Raw genomic sequence first — 20,623 nt, 5'->3', positions numbered from 1 at the left:
AAGGCGGAAGAGTACATACCCCTGTAGATTACAATCAAATCAAAGAATTGGCCGAATCCGTTCGTAATTATGGGGTCAATGCTAACTTTACCACAATACAGGTAGAAAGGCTTGCTAATTTTGCCATGACTCCCACTGACTGGCAGACGACAGTGAAAGCAGTGCTTCCCAACATGGGACAATACATGGAATGGAAGGCTCTCTGGTATGATGCAGCCCAGGCACAAGCTAGAGTTAATGCCACGGCTGAAGATGAGAATCAGAGGCAGTGGACATTTGAAATGCTGACAGGTCAGGGTCAACATGCCCTTAATCAAACCAACTACATCTGGGGTGTCTATGGTCAGGTGTCGGCCGCCGCTATTAAAGCATGGAAGGCCCTCACAAAAAGGGAGAGTCCAGTGGACACCTTACAAAGATTGTCCAAGGACCCCAAGAGCCATTTTCAGACTTTGTGGCCAGAATGACAGAGGCCGCCAGTCGCATCTTTGGTGATTCAGAACAAGCTATGCCCCTGATTGAGCAACTTGTCTATGAACAAGCAACCCAGGAATGTCGAGCGGCTATCGCCCTCGCAAAAGCAAAGGTTTACAAGATTGGCTCAGAGTGTGCAGGGAGCTGGGGGACCCCTAACCAATGCAGGACTAGCTGCCGCCATTTTACAAACGCACAGGCATAGAGATTTATCTAGTCGAAAAGCTTGTTTTAATTGTGGGAGAATGGGGCACCTTAAGAAAGATTGTCAAGCCCCTGAAAGAACAAGAGAATCGAAGCTTTGCCATCGTTGTGGTAAAGGTTATCATAGGGCTAGCGAATGCAGGTCAGTCCGGGATGTAAAAGGGAGGCTTCTGCCCCCTATTGAAGAACCCAAGGTACCCCAATCAAAAAACGGGTCACGGGGCCCATGGTCCCAGGGCCCTCAGAAATATGGGAACCAATTTCAGAAAAGCAATCAAGAGGAAGTAGAGGTTTCCGAGGAACCCCCGGAATGGACTTGCGTGCCGCCTCCGACTTCTTACTCATGCCCCAAATGAATGTTCAACCGGTCCCAGTCCATTCCCCTGGACCTTTGCCCCCTGCCACCATTGGGCTTATTCTGGGCCGTGGCTCCTTAACTTTACAGGGACTCATTATATATCCTGGAATTGTTGACCCGTATCATAAAGAGGAGATTCAAGTTCTCTGTTCTAGCCCTCGGGGTGTATTTTCTATAAAGCAGGGAGATAGAATTGCACAACTGGTGTTGCTGCCCTCCCTCGGGGATGGAGAAACCTACACTTTACAAAAAAGGGCTATGGGATCTTCTGGAAGTGATTCAGCCTATCTGGCTATACCCCTAAATGAGAGACCTACAATAAAATTGTTAATTAATGGAAAAGAATTTGAAGGGATAATGGATACGGGAGCAGACAAAAGCATTATTTCACTCCATTGGTGGCCGAAGTCTTGGCCCACTGTTGTTTCATCTCATTCTCTACAAGGTCTTGGATACCAGTCCTCTCCTGCCATCAGTGCCTCAGCCTTAACCTGGCGGAATGCTGAGGGCAAACAGGGATGTTTTACCCCTATGTGTTGCCACTCCCTGTAAATTTATGGGGACGGGATGTGTTACAAGCCATGGGCATGACCCTAACTAATGAATACTCCCCCAGGCATCAGCCATTATGGCAAAGATGGGGTATACAAAGGGTAGAGGCTTGGGTAGGCAAGAACAAGGCAGAATAAAACCCATTACGCAACACGGAAATCGGGGTAGAAAAGGACTGGGTTTTATTTAGGGGCCGTTGAGGCTTCACGACCCATACCATGGAAAACAGAGGAGCCGTTATGGGTCTCTCAATGGCCTCTATCCTCTGAAAAATTAGAGGCTGTCACAAGATTAGTGCAAGAACAGGAACGGCTGGGGCATCTAGAGCCTTCTACCTCCCCATGGAATACACCAATTTTTGTTATTAAGAAGAAATCTGGGAAGTGGAGATTACTCCATGACCTGCGGGCCATTAACAATCAGATGCATCTTTTTGGCCCTGTTCAAAGAGGCCTTCCTTTGCTTTCTGCACTTCCTCAAGATTGGAAGCTTATTATTATAGATATTAAGGATTGTTTCTTCTCTATTCCACTTTACCCACGGGATAGACCAAGGTTTGCCTTCACTATCCCTTCTCTTAATCATATGGAACCAGACAAGAGATTTCAGTGGAAGGTACTGCCGCAAGGCATGGCCAATAGCCCAACAATATGTCAGCTGTATGTGCAGGAGGCTTTGGAGCCAATTAGGAAGCAATTTACATCTTTAATCGTGATCCATTATATGGACGATATTCTTATTTGTCACAAAGAGTTAGATGTTTTACAAAAGGCTTTCCCCATGCTGGTGGCTGAATTAAAACAGTGGGGATTAGAGATTGCCCCAGAAAAGGTTCAAATTGCAGATACAGGGCTCTTTTTGGGCTCAATGATTACTCCCAAAAATATAGTTCCTCAGAAAATAGAAATTCGCAAAGACCACTTACAAACATTAAATGATTTTCAGAAACTTCTGGGAGATATAAATTGGTTGAGGCCCTTTTTAAAAATTCCATCTGCTGATCTAAAACCCCTCTTCGATCTCCTGGAGGGTGAGCCTCATATCTCCTCACCCAGAAAATTTACCCCTGCCGCCCACCGAGCCTTACAGATGGTGGAAGAGGCCTTACAGGAAGCACAATTACAACGTATTGAGGAGTCACTACCTTTTAGTCTGTGTGTTTTTAAGACAGCTCAATTGCCAACTGCAGTCCTGTGGCAACATGGACCATTACTTTGGATTCATCCAAATGCTTCCCCTGCTAAGATTATTGACTGGTACCCTGATGCTGTTGCACAGCTCGCGCTTCGCGGAATAAAAGCAGCTGTTACACATTTTGGCAGGGATCCTGATTCCTTGATTGTGCCTTATACTGCTGCACAAGTTCAGACCTTGGCAGCCACATCTAGTGATTGGGCAGTTTTAGTTACTTCCTTTTCAGGACAAATTGATAATCATTTTCCAAAGCATCCAATTTTACAGTTTGCCCTAAACCAGGCTATAGTGTTTCCACAAGTGACAGCTAAAGACCCACTCCCAGATGGGACTGTGGTGTACACTGATGGATCAAAAACTGGTATGGGAGCTTATGTGGTCAAGGATAGGGTTATATCTAAACAATATAATGAAACTTCACCTCAAGTTGTAGAATGTCTGATAGTACTGGAGGTTCTTGAGGCTTTTCCAGGACCCCTCAATATTGTATCAGATTCCTCTTATGTGGTTAATGCAGTTAATCTCCTTGAGATAGCTGGAATAATAAGATCCTCCAGCAGAGTTGCTAACATCTTTCAGAAGATACAAGCTGCCTTGTTAAATAGGAGATTTCCTGTTTTCATTACCCATGTCCGAGCACATTCTGGACTCCCAGGTCCCATGTCCTTAGGGAATGACTTAGCGGACAAGGCTACAAAGCTGGTGGCCGCTGCCTTGTCTACCCATGCACAAGCAGCAAAAGAATTCCATCAGCGCTTTCATGTGACGGCTGAGACCTTGCGCCGTCGTTTTGCTCTATCCAGGAAAGAGGCTAGGGAAATTGTTACTCAATGCCAGAATTGCTGCGAATTCTTACCTACTCCCCACATGGGAATAAACCCACGTGGCATTAGACCATTGCAGATGTGGCAGATGGATGTTACTCATATTCCCTCTTTTGGAAGGCTTCAATATGTTCATGTTTCTGTTGACACCTGTTCTGGCGTAATGTTTGCCACACCCCTAACAGGGGAAAAGGCCTCATATGTGATTCAACATTGCCTTGAGGCCTGGAGTGCTTGGGGAAAACCCAGAATTTTAAAAACAGACAATGGACCAGCATATACCTCTCAAAAATTCCGACAGTTTTGTCGGCAAATGGATGTTACCCATCTAACTGGCCTACCTTATAACCCTCAAGGACAGGGCATTGTGGAACGTGCCCATCGTACACTCAAATCATATCTGATTAAACAAAAGGGGAGTATTGAGGATGTTCTACCCTCGGTACCAAGAGTTGCTGTATCCACGGCACTTTTTACCCTTAATTTCTTGAACTCTGATGCCCAAGGCCACACTGCGGCCGATCGCCACAGTTTAGAGCCTGATAGGCCAAAAGAATTTGTAAAATGGAAAGATGTGCTAACTAATGAATGGAAAGGCCTGGATCCTATTCTTATAAGATCCAGGGGAGCTGTGTGTGTTTTTCCACAGGAGGAAGAAAACCCCCTGTGGATCCCTGAAAGACTCACTCGAAGAGCTCCTTCACAACTCCAGAATAAGAAGGATGGAGGCCAAGTGGGTGATGAAGACTCTCCTACTCGGGATGATGGTTCCTAGTATGATGGGAGAGTTACGGTGGGCCATCATGTCTACCTTCCCCTACCGATGCCAGTGATGCAGAATGCCCAGGTGTTCCCTAGATTTTTCACAACTAATAGAGAGTTGGGGCTTGCCTTTTTGCCTTTAGATCCTCAGATACAGAGTTTTCAGGATGAGAGAACCTTGTCATTAGTAGGAAGCTTGTGCTTTACTGTGATTTCTTCATTAAAGGATAATTTTATTCATATGGATCCAGAAAGATCTAATGCTAATCCTTTTGAATTAATGGAAGCTGTACTGATCTTTCTCCTATGATAGTGAGAAGGGACAGATTACTTTTGATTGGAAAGGGGCATTAGGCAACAGTCTGAGTGAGGGACAGAGCTATGGATCATCTGATTGGTCCTCCTCCAATGTTAAGTATACCCCTTTTAAGAGAACTAATTATTCAGCTGCTCCAATTTGTGTTTGGCTGCCCTTTATTTGGGTTGTGAGTAATGATACCTTAGGTAAGAATCAGAAAGAAATAAATTGCTCTGCTTAGAATTGTTTTTATGCATTATGCTGGGATGCTATTAAGCACCCTTTTGCTTTGGTAATGCGCATGCCTCGATTTGTTCCAGTTCCTGTTGAGACGCCAAGTAATTTGAGTTTGTTTAGGGAAAAGCGAGATTTTTGGGATCTCTGCTATTATTGTGGGCCTGATAGCCACCGCCGCGGTAATGCTTCGGTTACCGCCTCGGCCCTTGCACTTTCTGCCACTGTGCAGACAACTCAAACCATTAATGAACTATAGGCCACTGTGACCATGGTCCTAGATAAACAGGCCACTGCCAATTCTCAGATACAAGGAGGCCTGATGTTGGTAAACCAACAGATTAATTTGGTTCAGGAACAATTGGATATATTGTGGCAGATGGCCCAATTGGGATGTGAACAAAAGTTGCCTGGCCTTTGTGTCACTTCAGTACAATATGAGAATTTTACAAGAGCAGCTAACCTGTCACAAGCTCTGTCTCAACATTTATTACAGAATTGGACTTTTGAGTTTGAGCAGACACTCCGTGAGTTGAGAATGGCGATCCTGCAAGTGAATTCGACGCATCTGGATCTTTCTCTGATGGAAGGCCTCTCCTCCTGGATTTCATCTGCATTTTCTTATTTTAAGGAATGGGTGGGGGTAGGATCATTTAGCCTAGTTCTCTGCTGTGGAATAGTGTTGATGCTTTGGATGGTGTGTAAGCTCAGAGCCCAAACAAAAGAGACAAAGTGGTGGTGGCACAAGCACTTGCTGCCTTAGAACACGGAGCCTCCCTGACATTTGGTTAACCATGTTAAAACAATAGGTCGCTGGCCTCCCAGCTCTTGCACCCCACGAGGCTAGTCTCATTGCACGGGATAGAGTGGGTAGGCTTCAGCAGCCCAAGGAGTTGCAAGGCTAAGCACTGCATAGGAGAGGTCTGCGGTATAACGACTTTCTCCTGGGAGATAAGTCATCTTGCATGAAGGTTCTATGTCATGATCTCCTTCCCCCAGAAAAACGACATCGGACTGGTCAGGGCTCTCTCTGGGGATAAGACCCTGGAGAGGAGCTTTGTACATGTTCCGAATTTGCACATGGGGATTTGACCTCTATCTCCACTCCAAAGTTGTGGGTGTCCTATTGCTTCAAAAATAAATGAATAGGGGGAGATGTGAGGAGCCGCCCTCGCTATCGCTATTGCCGTTAGAAGATGGCGCTGACATCTGCTGTCAGTTGGAGTTAACCGTTAGAAGATGGCGCTGACATCTGCTGTCAGTTGGAGTTAACCGTTTAAGCTGTGCCTCTCCCGTGGCGTCATCTGGGGTGATGTGCAAACCACCAATCCCGGCTCTACACGTCTCACTCGGAGCTCCTAGGCTTATATAAGGGGCTGGGTTTCTTAGCTTGGGGTCTCCCTCTAAGAAGCTGATCATCTATCTCTCAAGATGCATTAAAGCTTTACTGCAGAAGGATCCGAGTGTTCTGCGTCGTTCTTGCTGGCGAGACGGTAGCGCGGGACAACAACCGAGACTGGCCGTCACAGTTGACTTGCATTGCCGTCAGAGATTGCATCAGATCATTTCCCTGAGTTTCAGCTTCAACAAGCATGGGCTAACCCCCATAGTTTTATGCAGCTCCATTCTGCTGATTTGGCTGCCCAGGCCTTCCTCTGTGCTTCAGCTCAGCACCACATCTAGTGTCTCCACAGCTTCGGGGTATTTAACATTCAAAACATTGCCTGAAAATGAGTCAACAAAGCTAGGGCAGGCTGAAAACAGGCTTCAAAAGCAGGACACACAGGCCAAGGGTTGACTGTGATTACAGCCTATGCTTAACATGATGGGTATTGCACATCAGACATTGCTCTAAATGGTTAACACTCTATAGCTCTTGAAAGACTATGACAGAAGAAGTGGTAACACCAGATGAGGAATCTGGACACAGGAAGGTAAGGGAGCATGCTTAGTAATGGAGAGCTATAACTGAAGCCCAGGCCTTGGCCACCAAGTCCTATCTTGTAACCACCATGCAGGACTTTATTGATGATACCAGAAAATGAGAGAGGAATAACTCTGGTTACTTTACAGAACAGCTGAGCAAAGTCTGATCTCAGTAGGAAGGAATATAGAGGAACCAAAATCTAAGGTCAATATTACATGCATGAACGGCTAAGGACAGGAGTCTTAAACTGGGGTGTAGTAGGGCAAAGTCAGAAAGCATGCGAGAATGTGAAAGTTGTGTTCATAATTTTGCTCTAAAAATTATATGTTTGCATCCCAAACAGTGACAGAATATTACTAAAGAAAAGGTCTTAGGCATCCACTCAGACAGATGTGGGAAGTAGGTTGGTATTGAAGAAAGACTATTGGTTTGGTAATTGAAACTACAATAAGAATTCCAGGCCTTTGAGGAGGCCCTTAACTCTTCTGGATGAGTCTCCTCATGTAAAAATGATGCCTCACATATTCAAAGCCAAAATGTCAGTTACAGACCACTTGGCAAACTTTTTTCAGATTTACAACTATTTCTTCTGCACAATTATGGAGCCATTGCTTAATCCACGTAATGGTAATAGGGCAGAAGATTGATTGTCCCAAAGAGGACTTGAAAGTCTTTAAGGGAGCAAGCAGTGGTATTCAGATGTAAGATAAGTGTAATCCGTGTCTACGGGGTAGAAAATTAAGCAGCTAGGACAAGATGAGAACAGCTCACCAGGAACGCGAGCTTGAAGGCAGCTAGTAGGCTAGTATCCGTCAATAAAAGCTTAAGTGCAGGAAGGGATTATTATCAAGCCCATCTTCAGTTAGTACCTTCACAGCTTCCTTCCTTAGTCATTTTTTGACAGAACGACAACAGTCTTGGAGCTAAGAGGCAGGGCATCCCAGGTCCAGCTCTCTCTGCCCCTCTGCCCCTAGTGACTTCAGGGAACCCGGCTTTTTCTTCACTGTCTCCGGCTGTATCCTTCCTGGCCTCGGATCAGCGGAAGTGTCGAACTGAGGTTCCAAGTTCTTGGGTATCTTCATCCAGCTCTTTCCAGCGACTCTACCAGGAAAACGGGGAGATGCAGGCAATGGGAATCAAACTTCCCGCGGGAAAAGTTGGGGCGGGTCGTAAAGAGGAAGGGACCGGAAGTCGCGGTTGCCATAGACACCGATGTGGCCAGCCTCTTCCCCATCTTCTCCTCCTCCGGATCCTCCCGCTGTTTTCACGCGGCCCGAAAAAAGCCAGAACGAGGAAGTGCTGACACACCGGGCCCCACAGATACACCCCGAGGCTGACCACTCGGACGGCCAGCAGATCTGGGACGAGGACCAGACCGGAAATGGTGGTTTCTATGGCAACCACTGAGCGGGTTGCCTGGGAGATGACCCCCTTTGGTCTCTTTGAATCTTAGCTGTAGCATTACCTCGAAGGAGGATCGAACATCCTGGACTGTCTCCTGCCATGATTCCCGGGAAATACCGCTCCGTTTCTGGGCGGGCTGCAAACAATGTGAGCTGGGCCTTCCTGCTTTTTCTTCCTTTCCAGTAGTCTTGTCCTCTCTGACTGGCGTCTTTGTCCTAGGTGATGGGCTGCATAACTGGATCCAGGGCTGCTCAAGCTATTGTCTGACTGAGGCTAGGGTTTCGGGGGCTAGCCCAGAGCACTCGGAGAGTATTTGAATATGGTATGGTGTTGTTTAACACCTTGCCCAAGATCGGAGCTCCCCAGAAGGTGGAGCTGGTCTGCTAGGTAAACACTCGGATTCCTTTAGTGTTCTCCCACCCCCTTTCTTCTCTTTTTTCTATTGAGAAAGGAACCTGTTCTTAGACACTCCCACATCCTTCATTTGAACACTGATATACTGATTGGCAAGAGAAATGGCAGGGATCCAAAGCCTGAGGTACAAGGTGGGTTAAATTGGTGCCTCCGACATTTAAAAAACGTATTGAAAGCTTTTCTTTTAATTCTTAGAGATTATTTTTACAAATCTTCAGAAAATGGTTATTTACTAGAAAAGCAGATAATGATGGTGTTCCAATTTTTGTGATTTTTGTACCGTGTGTGTATATTCATATATATTAAGAATACATTTTGTGATTTAATTTTTACATTTCAGGTGAACTGTGGACTTCATTTGGTTATTCAAACGTCGTCACTTTCTGACAAAAACAAAGTAAGATTTAAGCATATTTGTATTTAAATTTAAGGTAAATGGTCAGATAGTCTAGACAAACAGTTGCATGTTTTAACAATAGATTCTGACCTGGAGATTGAGTATATCTATTTTGGTTTTCAATGTAAAACAGATTTAGTTTTCTGCCTACAAAAAACCTAAATTACCCCCCCTCTTGTATCGACTTAGGTCATTCCATTTGTTACAAGAACCCCCCCCCCCCAACACACACATTTAAACATTTCTGCCGAAGATATTTCTTAGAATTGGTTGTATGGCATAATTTAATTGAAAAATACTTTTAGACATAGGTAAAATCATTGTGTCGTTCTACTGGTGGTATCTCAGGAAGAATAAAATGTAACATTTTAGAAGGGCTTCACTCTGTACTTAATTTCAAATCAGAGAAGAAACACTGGCTTAGCAGTGGAAATATTGTTACAATGTTTTTATAATGTATTGAGTATGAGATTCTTATTTATTTGTGTGCCTGTGTGTCTGTGGAGACCAGAGGAAGGTTGTCAGATCACCTGGAGCTGGAATTACAGGCAATTGTGAGACACCCATCATGGGTACTAAGAACCAAACTCAGGTCCTGTAGAACAGCAGTGGTCTTAACCACTGTACCATCTTTCCACACTCATAGAATTTACCTGTAATATCTTGGAAACGTCTAGAATTGCTGGCTTTTCATTTGGTTTTTGAGATAAAACCTTTTCTTCCTTTCCTGCCTCACCTCAGCACTTACACATACTCACCCACCCTCCCATGCTACTCATTCACTTCTCCATTTAGCCAAAGTGTACATGTTCAGCCATCACAATTCAGTTGTTCTCCAAGAAGTTGTGAAATAGATATCCCTGGAGGAACTCTATAGTATAAAGGTCGGAGTTTACAGACAGCAGCAGGAAGAGAATAAACAAGGGCCAGAGGAAGGTGAATGGAACGGAACCACTAGTTTAGAGACTGCAGCTGCTTAATTATATATAGATGTGAAAACAGCAAACATTTCCTTGTTTGATTTTCCCGGTCTCATCATTTGACCATCTCCAACAGCATCTGAATTAATGGAAAATGTGTTTGTTATGATAATTAAGCATAATGGATTGCTTGTAAAACTTTCCTAATTGCCTTTGTCAAGTTATCATTTTCTACTGTTACGGTGCTTTTAGGAATGCCGTGCTTTTTTTTTTAAAGATACTTTTTGTACCATTCACTTTTCTGTGCATAGACATATGGTGTTCATGATGATAAGATGCAGATGCTGATGTGTTTATAGGATGGGTGAATGAGAAGTATCATATGCCTTTGAAGATAAATCTTTAAAGTTTTTGTGGCTAAACATAAGAGGACATTCTGGTTTTGGCTTTTCAGTCCTACTATGGAAAATTATTTTAAAATTATTAATTTAAATTTTAAAATCTTTCATTTTTAAAAATAAAATAATAATAATAGTTATTATTATTATTTTTCAAGACAGGCTTTCTCTGTGGCTTTGGAGGCTGTCCTGAAACTAGCTCTTGTAGACCAGGCTGGTCTCAAACTCACAGAAATCTGCCTGCCTCTGCCTCCCGAGTGCTGGTATTAAAGGCGTGTGCCACCACAGCCCAGCTAAAATAAAATTATTAAAAGTGACAGTTAAAAATTCTTCTTAAATATGTAATTTTATTGTGTTAAAATAGACATTTAAAGTATTTTTAAAAACAAGACAATTCCATTTAGCTTTTATTGTTTGCATTTCTTTTTTATTGAGCAAATGATTCTTTCAGTCATTGTTTTTTGTAGAAATTAAATTTGTGGAGAGATTGTAAGTATTTTAATCTGATCTTCTATAACTGTCTTCAATTTTATGTTTGGAAAATTACACCTCCTTGCAAATTGCAGTTTAGCCCATTTTAAAGTTTACAGCTCAGTGGCATTAAGCACATTCTCAGTGTTGTGCAACTGTCACTTCTGTTTAGTTCTAGAACATTTCTTCATTCCAAACATAATCCCATATTTGTGAAGCAGTTGCTCCATATTCCCCACTTATTTTAAACCACTTGAAACCATAAATATGCTTTCTGTTTTGAAGGATTTTCCAGTCGTGGACGGTTCTATAAAAGAAATCATATAATATGTAGCCCTTCCTGATTTTTTAAAGGGTCAACCTTTTTTTAAAGCACATTTTATCTGTTATTTTATAATAAACTTCATTCATACTGTTATTTTTTTCTCCCAATACATTTCCTTAAATACTGTTTTGCAGGTTGAATTCAAGCTTAACAGAGAAACCCCATCATTTCCTGGTAGACTGTTACAGCATGACCTGGAGAGAAACTACTCAAGTAGACAAGGTACTGCCAGTGAGCAGAGAACAGAGTCCTTTTCTCTGAACAATATTGCTTAATATTTGTTGTATGGATTACAAAACAAAAAGTTCAGTTGGTTATAAAGTTGGTTTGGTATTTGTTTAAATCAGAATTGGTGATATAGATCTGTGCGCGCGGGCGTGCGCACACTCACACACACACACACACACTCACACCCCATAGTCGATTGCTTCCAATGCATTAAAACAAAACAAACCACCACCCCAAACTCATTTTAGTTTGAAAGTATGTTACAGTAGAGAATAGGAAAAGGATGTTCTGGTCATATATTAGAAATAAAATGATGGCTAATTAGTAGACCTGAGGATATGGAAAGACATGTATCTTGAAAATAAGAAAACAGTGGAATAGAAAGAAACCGTCTTCTTCCCACACTGTCACACAGTCACGAATCACAGGCATTTCATCATCAGAAACCTTAATCTTGATGTGACTCACTTGGAGTTTGTTAAAAATGCAGATTCTTAGTGAGTCTCTCCCCTCTTCCTCATTCTGATTTGGTAGGTTTTGAGTGGTGCTTTGGATGGTGCATTCACAGAGCCAGGGTGATCCTGTCACTTTTGGTGTGGTTTGTGGACCACCCTTATACAGATACTAGGTCATATGTGGTTGTATTTCTGAAACATGTTTTTAAAACCAAAGGAAAGCCTCCTTCCACCTCTGCCTGTTAGGAGCTCTTAATCATCTCCCCCCCCCCCGCCCCTGTGCTTTCTGATCTTGTAGATTTGCCTGCCAAGGGATGATTAGTATAGGCCCTTTGACTGTCCATTTCATTACTGTGAACAGAATTGATTAATATGTCGTGTGTGTGTGTGTGTAGCATCTCTGGGCCTTCCTCTTGGACCCATATAACCTTACCTGTCTTCTTCTCTTTCCTATATCCTCCACTCAAGACTTTGTCAGTTCCTGGAATCCACATCACTTAGCTCTAGTTCCATAGCACAGGAAGCATCTGTCTCCATCTTTCATTTGGTTCCGAGGGTATTCCTAGAGTGTGTGCTGTGCTCTCTCCACTGTTTCCAGTGTGGAGCTGCAAATTCTTAGCTAGAGGTTATTTTATGTCTTCATTGTGAATCTCTCTTAAATTCTTGCCTAGTAGCATCTTGATTCTTCCCTCAACTGTGAACAAAACTTACTTTCTCAAATTTTATCCAGAGTTAAAGGAATTGTGGCTAATTTATATCTGTATGATAAGTGATAAAACATTGCCAAATATTTGCTGATGAGAAAATAGTGTGGATGTATTGATTTTGTGAACCCGAGACAGAGTTTCATATATAAGAGCCATGACCCATAATACAAAATAAATTTAGGCAGAAAGAAATTGAATTTGATTTTTCTTAAAAGATCCCATTCCAAGCCATTCTCTGTGACAAGACACTTATTTGATATGTCTTAAATGTGGATCATTTCCAGTGCATTCTTTCCACGCTCTAGGCAGTGTTATGAGAGAGAGCCTCATGAGTTGTAGCTGTCATCTTGACTTCTGTATTCAGTTTTCTATAACCTAGAGCATACAATTCTGGAAAAAAATTTAAAATTAAAATTTTGTCAGACAAGAAACCCTCTATGTAACAAACTACACTCTCACATGTAGTCCTCCATAACCCATTTCAGACATTTATTATTTTTTAAAATTAACCACATATGGTCTCCCTGCACAAGACAACCAGTGGTTCTCTCAGTCAAAATTAAGGTCCTTGGTGTTTCAAAACTAATTTGTCTAAAGTTTAGCCTTTAGACCAGGAAGGTTTAGATTCTAACCCTCCATGTGTGATTTCCTATAGGCCTTTTGGGAGTTGCTGAGTGTTAGCCTGTGTCCTCAAGCTTTGTAAGAGCTGACTATGCCAGTGACTCCTGCAATCGCATCAGCTTCCTTAAGTTATCTGTACACAGAGGGAGGAGGCAACACTCAACTCCTAACATCATGTCAAACAAGTGGAAAATCTAGTCAGACTCTTGGTCATCAGATCGTTTTCACAGACGAGGCTCAGTGGACATCTACTACAATGTGCTGTGCTCCCGAGTTGCCTGTCTCTACCACTCTCTCAGCTACCTGCTCCCCTGTCCATCTGCTGGCTGTCTAGCCTCCACCACACCTCATGAGCATTTTAACCAGTTGTAGACCATTTTGCTTCTGAGCACTTTGAGGTACTACTTACACTAAAATGCAGGAATTTCTGATTGGTTTTCTTAAAAAAATACAAAATAGATGTTCAGTTAAGCTCCTATAAAGTAGAAAATCTCCTGATTGGCTCCTCCATCTAAATTCCGCTGAGATGTAAAATGAGACCAGCTGTTGGGAGCTTACAAATCTGGTCAGGAAGTCAGGGCAAGTGTGACAGAAGAGTGACACCAACACTTCTGTGAACGTCAAGCCATCTGGGAGCAGTCCGCATGTGGGTGCTTACACACACATTGCTGCATGGTTGTTCAAAGATTCCTGTGCGTCCCAGTCATAGGATTTTTTTTTTACCTAAACATTTTTGTCTTTTGCCATCTACATTTGGGTGTATATCAGATCAGTGGTAAACTAAAAATAATGACATGTGCGTGTAAGAGGAGCTGAAATGTGCAAGGATAGGATTCTTTTATTTGTGAAGTGTAAATTAAACTTATTCTTTGAAATTTGCCTCTGCATTCCAAGTCATGGAAGGTTTTGATCTACTGTGAAATCTCAGATTGCCTCAAAGTCCTAATAGTAATTCAAAGAATCTAATGAAATGTTAACAGACAAAATGAGATTCTTTATTCCCTTGAGTTTTCTTTCATTGTGTTCCACTGACTTTGACAGCTAATCTTTATACTATAGCTAATCCTTGAGCTGGTTTTGGCTTTGGACTCCAAATCATTGTGTTGGTTCCTGTAGCTTGGGGATCCTGCCAGCTAGTGTTCCTATCATTGAGTGTTCGTTGCTGAGCATGGTGTCAATTCTAGATGCTTACCTCTTAGGACAGCATGATTAGATGTCTTGATGTCTCATGTTCTTCAGGAAAGTGAGATGTGAGTACTGATTATTTTGTGGAAAGCATGAGGTGCCCTGACCTTGTAGACCTGGAAAGGCTAGATGATAATGATACCACTGCTTTTCTGTTAAGAGGTGGGTATGGCTTGATTTTAGGCTATCCTCATGTCATTAGTTACCTCCTGAAAGTTTGTCAGCTTCTAGGCTAGGTTTTCCTCTTTTTAGGTAGTCCGAGCAGCAGAATTCTGTGGTAGTCTTGGGGTCTGTCATTCTGCCAATGGCTTCCAACAGGTACTTCCTTGTCTCCTGCTGCTTTCAGTGGATGTTCAATATACAGAGACATACAAGTAGATATCCTCTGGGATTCACATCTTTGGAACTTTTCACCATTGCTTCCAGACCACTCTACACTCTTCTATTTCTTTAGACTATGTTTTAGTATTCACCTCTTCCTAAACTCATCTGTGTTTTTTAATTGCCCAATAACTAGACACACTAAGTGCAAGGCACTGTTCTTCTTTTTAAAGAATAGTTATAAGCAGTTTAAAAATTTATGTATGAATGTTTGCCTGCATGTGTGTCTGCATCACAAGCATGTGGTGCCTCCAAAGGCCAGAAGAGGGAGTTGGATCCCCCAGAATTGGAGTTACAGATGGTTGTAAGCTGCCATATGTGGTTACTGGGAGTTATACCAGGCCGTCTGTAGCAGCAGCCTGTGCTCTTAACCACTGGGCTACTTCTGCAGTGCTGTGCCATTCTTTTATAGTCTGTATTTTTGCACATTGTTCTAGCTTATTCATTTCATACGTGTTTTTTTCCAAGATGAAAAGCTTCTTACTGTCAGAAACACCCAGCCAATAGCCTTTAGACTTTGCAGGGTGTCATATGCTCCCTGAGCCTAACTACAGTATCCTAGATTTGTCAACATCCCCTTTGGCATCTTTGCAACATTCTCTAGTCATAGCAGTGGCCTACACAGAGGTAAAAACACTGATGTGAGGTTTACATCTGCTATCCCAAACTACTTTCTATATCTATCTGTAGCAAAGTCATATATTATGTAGCTTTGTGATAAACTTTTTGATATTTTGAAGGAGATGGAAGAGTAATAAGTCCTTCGCCTCGTAATAAGTCATCATGCATCTCATCCACAACAAACGGGACAGAACTCAGTGGGCTGGACATGAAAACTGCCACAAGCTCCTTGTCAGCATTTGGAGACTCTTCCATTCAGACACCTTCAAAGCCCAGAATCCGGCAGGGCTGTCATAGTGCTGGCCCCAATGTATCTGGTAATGAGGGGCTATCATGTAGTGTATCATGTAGTTGGCATGTAGTGTCAGTAGTAAGAACTGTAAAGGGATAAAGACAACACTAGAGCACAGCTAGATTTTCAGCTGACCTGTCAGGCAAGCAAGAGCTATTTGGGGCCCACAGAGCACAGAGCTTAGGGCTGAGGAGAAGAAAACAACCCCAGCGTAAAAATCAACTTCTAGTATGGAAGCTGCGGAAATACCTAGAAAAGATATCTGGAGGCTCCAGAGTTCTCTAAATAAACTGTGGCTCTAGTTTCACAACTGTTAATATTGGCCTTAATCAAGTGATCTATGTCATTTCAATAGGTGATCACATTAATCTGGTGAGCGCATCAATGCCATCATTTCCTATTCTCCAGCGTTCTTCTGAAGAGAAAATTCTTTACTCAGACCGACTCACCCTAGAAAGGTGAGCACATTTTCTTTTCTCCCTTTCACGACATCTTTCTCTCCTATTTGCTTCAGGTCTTCCCTGAGATGTCATCATCCCAAAAGTGACTTTCCATGGCCACCTTCTCACCAGATGCAGTCCCTACCAGCTACACATGCTCATCCCCTTCTCTAACTTTTCCCCCTTAGTACTAACAGTTCTCTAACCTGTTAAATATTGACTTATGTTTGTGGTCTGTGACCTACTAGAATATAATCTTCATAAATGGTGATTTTTGTTAAGATATGTTCTTAGGCACCTATAACAAAGCCAGTAGGCTCCTGATAACATGGTGTATCGGGAAGGGATCTATAATGGGACAGTGGGTGTAGGCTCCCAACAGACAGAACATCTGTGCTGTGCACAGCTGGCTTTGTCAGGGTGCAGCTGACACATGGAACCAGCCCTCCTGCATGTACCAGGGACAGGCTTGGCTCTACAGGCAGAGTTCTAGTTGAGAACAATCCCTCTCCTGATAGCATTAGAAAGTGAGTGGGTTTTGAGGTTCCCATCCTAAATACTGTCTTATGTTTATAATTTTCCCAGTAGCATCTTCATCTTTGAAGGATTATGTAGGAACTTCCTCTTCAGTATTTAAAAACCCAGTCAAGAAGAGTAACACAGTCTTGTGGTACTTTATCTAAGCAGGGGCCCTGTTCGTAAGACTGTGTCTACAAAGTTTGGTGCCTCTGTTGTAGCTTGGGGGTGGCTTGGGCATATTTCAAGGTTAGTTTTTGGTAGCATGAGCCTCTACAATAGAGAAGCCAACACTGACTAGTCGACATTTGCTTATCAGGAAAGTCAGGACCAAGAAAACTGGCTTTCCTTCAAAGGCTGGCTGTGAGATGGTAGCACTACAATGATGCCATAAACTGTTTTATGTGTAGTCAAGACAGTTGGATCAGCAGCAAGGAACCACCTTGGGAAGCCTTGTTTGACAGCCAGTGGATGGTAGTGATTTCTGCATTGGTGTGTGTGTGTGTGTGTGTGTGTGTGTGTGTGTGTGTGTGTGTGTGTGTGTCTTCTTGACTGGGGGTTCAAGGGCTCAAGGGAAGATTTTAGTCCTAAGAAGAAGTACTTGGCCCTCACTGATATGAAAGTAGGCCAGGAAGACAGCCTGTTATAAGAAGGAAACAGATGTCAAATCATGGCCCTATACAGGCATCAGTGGTGGGATGGGAGGTGTCATAACCCAAGGCTTTTACAGCTCAGCATAGCAGAGCCTTCCTGAGCTTGGTAGGCCATTGCTTCCTATCTTGTTTTGGTGGAGTGGCAGGGATTCCTGGGGTAAGGGAAAATGACTTTATGGTTTGTAAAAGGAGGCCAGTTTGTGATTTTTCCCATGCCAGTAACAACTGATTCAAAGACCAGAGTTGAGGCTTTCACTATGAGAGACAGAGACTGAATAGGGAGGACAGGATTCAAGGTTTTCTAAGAGCAAAGCTACAAACTTAGGCTAGCATATTTGTAACCATTTAAGTTATCGTTTATGTAGCAGAAATGTCAGCTGTGAGAGTATGAAGCATCAGATGAATTCTACATAAGTTCCACATAAAACTGGTGCTATTGCCCAGTGGCTTTTACTTTCAGTTTCTCCAGGGTGTCTCTCTCTCCCTCCCTCCATCCCTCTGTCCCTGTGTTCCTCTGTCCCTCCCTCCCTCCCTCCATCCCTCCCTTCTTCCCTCCTTCCCTTATTTCCTGTCTCTCCTATCTCTCTCTCTCTTTCTGAGACAGGTTCTCACTCTGTATCCATTGCTGGCCTAGAACTCACTATGTGGATCAGGTTTGCCTCAAATTCAGATACCCACCCACCTCAGACCCTGCTTCCTTAGTGCTGGAGGTAAAAGCATGCACCACTGTGCCCAGTGTTAAGGGTCTGTTTTTAAAGCATGATACCTTATTTTTTTCTTCTAACCACTCCTATTTTTTTCATTGCAACAAGAATTCTGATCACTTCCATATTCTGATTTGTTTTCTTGGAAGCTTCCAGTCATGTGGTATCACTGGAGGGACGTTTCTAATGAGCCACACTAGTATTGTTAATGCACAGACAGAGCTGTCTGTTCTGTGAAGAGCCTTTGAATCTTCATGCAGAATCATGTTTTGTTATGGCATGGGTAGAATTCTTCAAGAGCGATGAACTCACTTCAAATATGAAACATTCCAGCTTTTTGTGTATAAGTTCACTGTTTTAAATACAACTAAATATACACAGAATTACATTTCATCTGGTCTTGGACAATGGGATTCAGCATCCAACCTTGTGAGGAGATGTTCAGTAAGGATGGCCTTACAACTGAGGAGCTTTCACATGGAATTTTCCATCAGTGTCCCTTATTTCTTCTTATTCTCATGAACGTTTTGAGAGTCAGTAATTCTAAAAGGAGCCCTTTAGTATGGTTCTAGCTCCCATGACTTGGTGACTCAGAGAAAGTTTAACACCAGTGACTTGATATCAAAGGCATTTTTTTTCTGGTTTTGTGACTTGGTTTGATCATATAACCTCTCCCAGAGAAGACAATTATGTCTGAAAGTCTTTGATGTTATGCATGTGAAATGAATAATAATAGAGACTTGTTTTAAAATAAAATGAGGTTTAGACAACTTCAGGTCTTTGCCCTGGGGGCAGGAAGTGGTCCAAAATAACTTTTTCTTTAAAAAAATTATTAATTGTATGCTTGTGTGTCTGAGTGCATGTCTGTGCACCACATGTGTTCCTGAGCCTGTGAATGTCAGAAGAGGATGCTGGGATCCCTTGAATTGGAGTTACAGGCAACTTCAAATTGATCTGTGTGGTACTGGGAACTGAGCCCAAGTCCTCTGTAAGAGCAGTACGTGCTCTTAACTGCTGAGCCATCTCTCCAGTGCCAACTTACCTTCCTCTTCTCAAAGCCCGGGTGCAGGGACATACTCCCTAGTAGTGTCGGACAGAGGAAGCAGGACAAGGATGCTGACTCAGAACCTTACTGACTTTATATTTTTTTCTAGACAAAAGTTGACTGTGTGTCCTATCATCGATGGGGAAGAACACCTTCGTTTATTGAACTTTCAGCACAATTTTATAACTCGGATCCAAAATATTTCTAATCTACAGAGGTTAATATTCTTGGACTTATATGATAACCAGATTGAAGAAATCAGTGGACTTTCCACTCTGAGGTCCCTCCGTGTCCTTCTATTAGGGAAAAACAGGTATTTGTAAAGCAGTTTCTCTGTGTGTATTGGTATGTGCATGTGTTGGGATATATATACGTATGTATGTATATATGGGTTAATGGGTTATGTGTGGGTATACACTGTACGTGTGGGTGCATGTTGATGTGTGCTTGCATGTAGGAACACATGTGTATATGTGCACATGTCTTTACTGGTGCTCACAGTGTGTATAGAGGTAAGAAGATATCCTTTGGTGTCCTGCTCTGTCCCTCTCTGCCTTTTCTTCTTGAGGCAGGTCTCTCACTGAACACAGAGCTTGTCTTTTGGTTATGGGGGGACTAGACTGGCCAGCCAGTGAGCCCAGGATATTCCTGTTTCCACCTCTGCAGTGCTGTGAGTCCACACTGATGCGGGTGTTTGGGATGCAGGTTCAGTTCTTTGTGCTTGCACAGGCAGCGTTCTTAGCTACTAAGCCCCTGAGCAGTTCTCCCTTGTAGCCTAATAGAATTCATATAGTGTTGAGATGGTTTAAGTCACAGCAGAGTAATACTGTAGCATTACGAGAGGAGAATCAGTGGGAGCACACTGGCCAAGCGTGCTTGAGGGCCTGGGTTTGAGTTCTGTCACTGGAAAAACTCACCCTGATATGTTCAGTCTGACAGTCTTGTTGGCATTGCTTCGGCTCCATGCCTTAGATGAAAGTGAACGGAAGAGTCCAGCTCTGACTTATGATTTCTTAGGATGTATTTTAAGCATGTGTGCTCCCTTGAGGCTTGTCTGTTTCTTGCCATTCTTGTTAGTGTCTACCTAAGAGGGACATTTGCTACTTTGCAATTGTTACATCAGTGGTGAATTCCTTTTCATAGAGTAGTTCCTGTATGTTTTATTTAAGTATTTATGTTTTAATTTTAGGTATATGTGTATTATGGGAATTCTGTCATCGAGTGTTTTGGTCTAAGAGGTGGGTTTCCATTGGGGACGGATATGATTGAGGAAGAGGCGGCCTTTCTGATTGAGGAAACAAGCAGCAATGGGTGTTAATGGTGGCTTGTGATTTAACTCAGGTTCCCCTTTTGTTTTTTTAATATTTGTGCATGGGATTTTGCATTTTATAAACCATAAAGAAGACCCAAAGCAAGAGACTAAAAGTTACATTTGTATTTGTAGGTTTGATGGATGGTGGGCAATCTTAAAGGGATGTGCTGGACGGAAGGAGTGTGGTTCATGGTCCTAATCTGGACGGCTGAGCAAGGCCCTTAGTGCAGGCTCTTCCTGTGGCTGTGATTCCTGTTGCCTTCTGTTTATAGGCAGGACTCATCTGGACTGAGGAGCTAGGACGTAC

General features: G+C 42.8%; 1 protein-coding gene and 1 long non-coding RNA gene across 7 annotated transcripts in view; one reads left to right on the top strand and one right to left on the bottom strand.

The window, feature by feature from the left end:
• LOC121137467 overlaps positions 1–7,894 on the bottom strand; it is a 10,092-nt gene extending 2,198 nt beyond the window's left edge. Inside the window, exon 1 of the long non-coding RNA XR_005874699.1 lies at positions 6,412–7,894. This is a non-coding gene — a long non-coding RNA (uncharacterized LOC121137467). The remainder of the gene's footprint in view (positions 1–6,411) is intronic.
• Positions 7,895–8,142: 248 nt separating this feature from the next.
• The window catches only part of Lrrc49 (leucine rich repeat containing 49), a 103,345-nt gene continuing 90,864 nt past the window's right edge, over positions 8,143–20,623 (top strand). Inside the window, exons 1-6 of one of the 6 annotated variants that reach the window (XM_040739673.1) lie at positions 8,143–8,378; positions 8,986–9,042; positions 11,291–11,378; positions 15,474–15,671; positions 16,002–16,104; positions 19,114–19,317. In XM_040739673.1, the coding sequence (XP_040595607.1) occupies positions 8,331–8,378; positions 8,986–9,042; positions 11,291–11,378; positions 15,474–15,671; positions 16,002–16,104; positions 19,114–19,317 (698 nt within the window). In that variant the 5' untranslated portion in view covers positions 8,143–8,330. Of the gene's footprint in view, positions 8,379–8,638; positions 8,777–8,985; positions 9,043–11,290; positions 11,379–15,473; positions 15,672–16,001; positions 16,105–19,113; positions 19,318–20,623 lie in introns of those variants that run through there. The other 5 variants (XM_040739674.1, XM_040739675.1, XM_040739676.1 and 2 more) reach the window with 5 other exon arrangements.

The sequence above is a fragment of the Mesocricetus auratus genome, unplaced genomic scaffold, assembly GCF_017639785.1.
Source record: "Mesocricetus auratus isolate SY011 unplaced genomic scaffold, BCM_Maur_2.0 Super-Scaffold_100691, whole genome shotgun sequence".
Taxonomy (NCBI): Eukaryota; Metazoa; Chordata; class Mammalia; order Rodentia; family Cricetidae; genus Mesocricetus; species Mesocricetus auratus.
The sequence above is the reverse complement of the archived record's forward strand: the minus strand, read 5'-3'. Positions and strand labels throughout refer to the sequence as shown.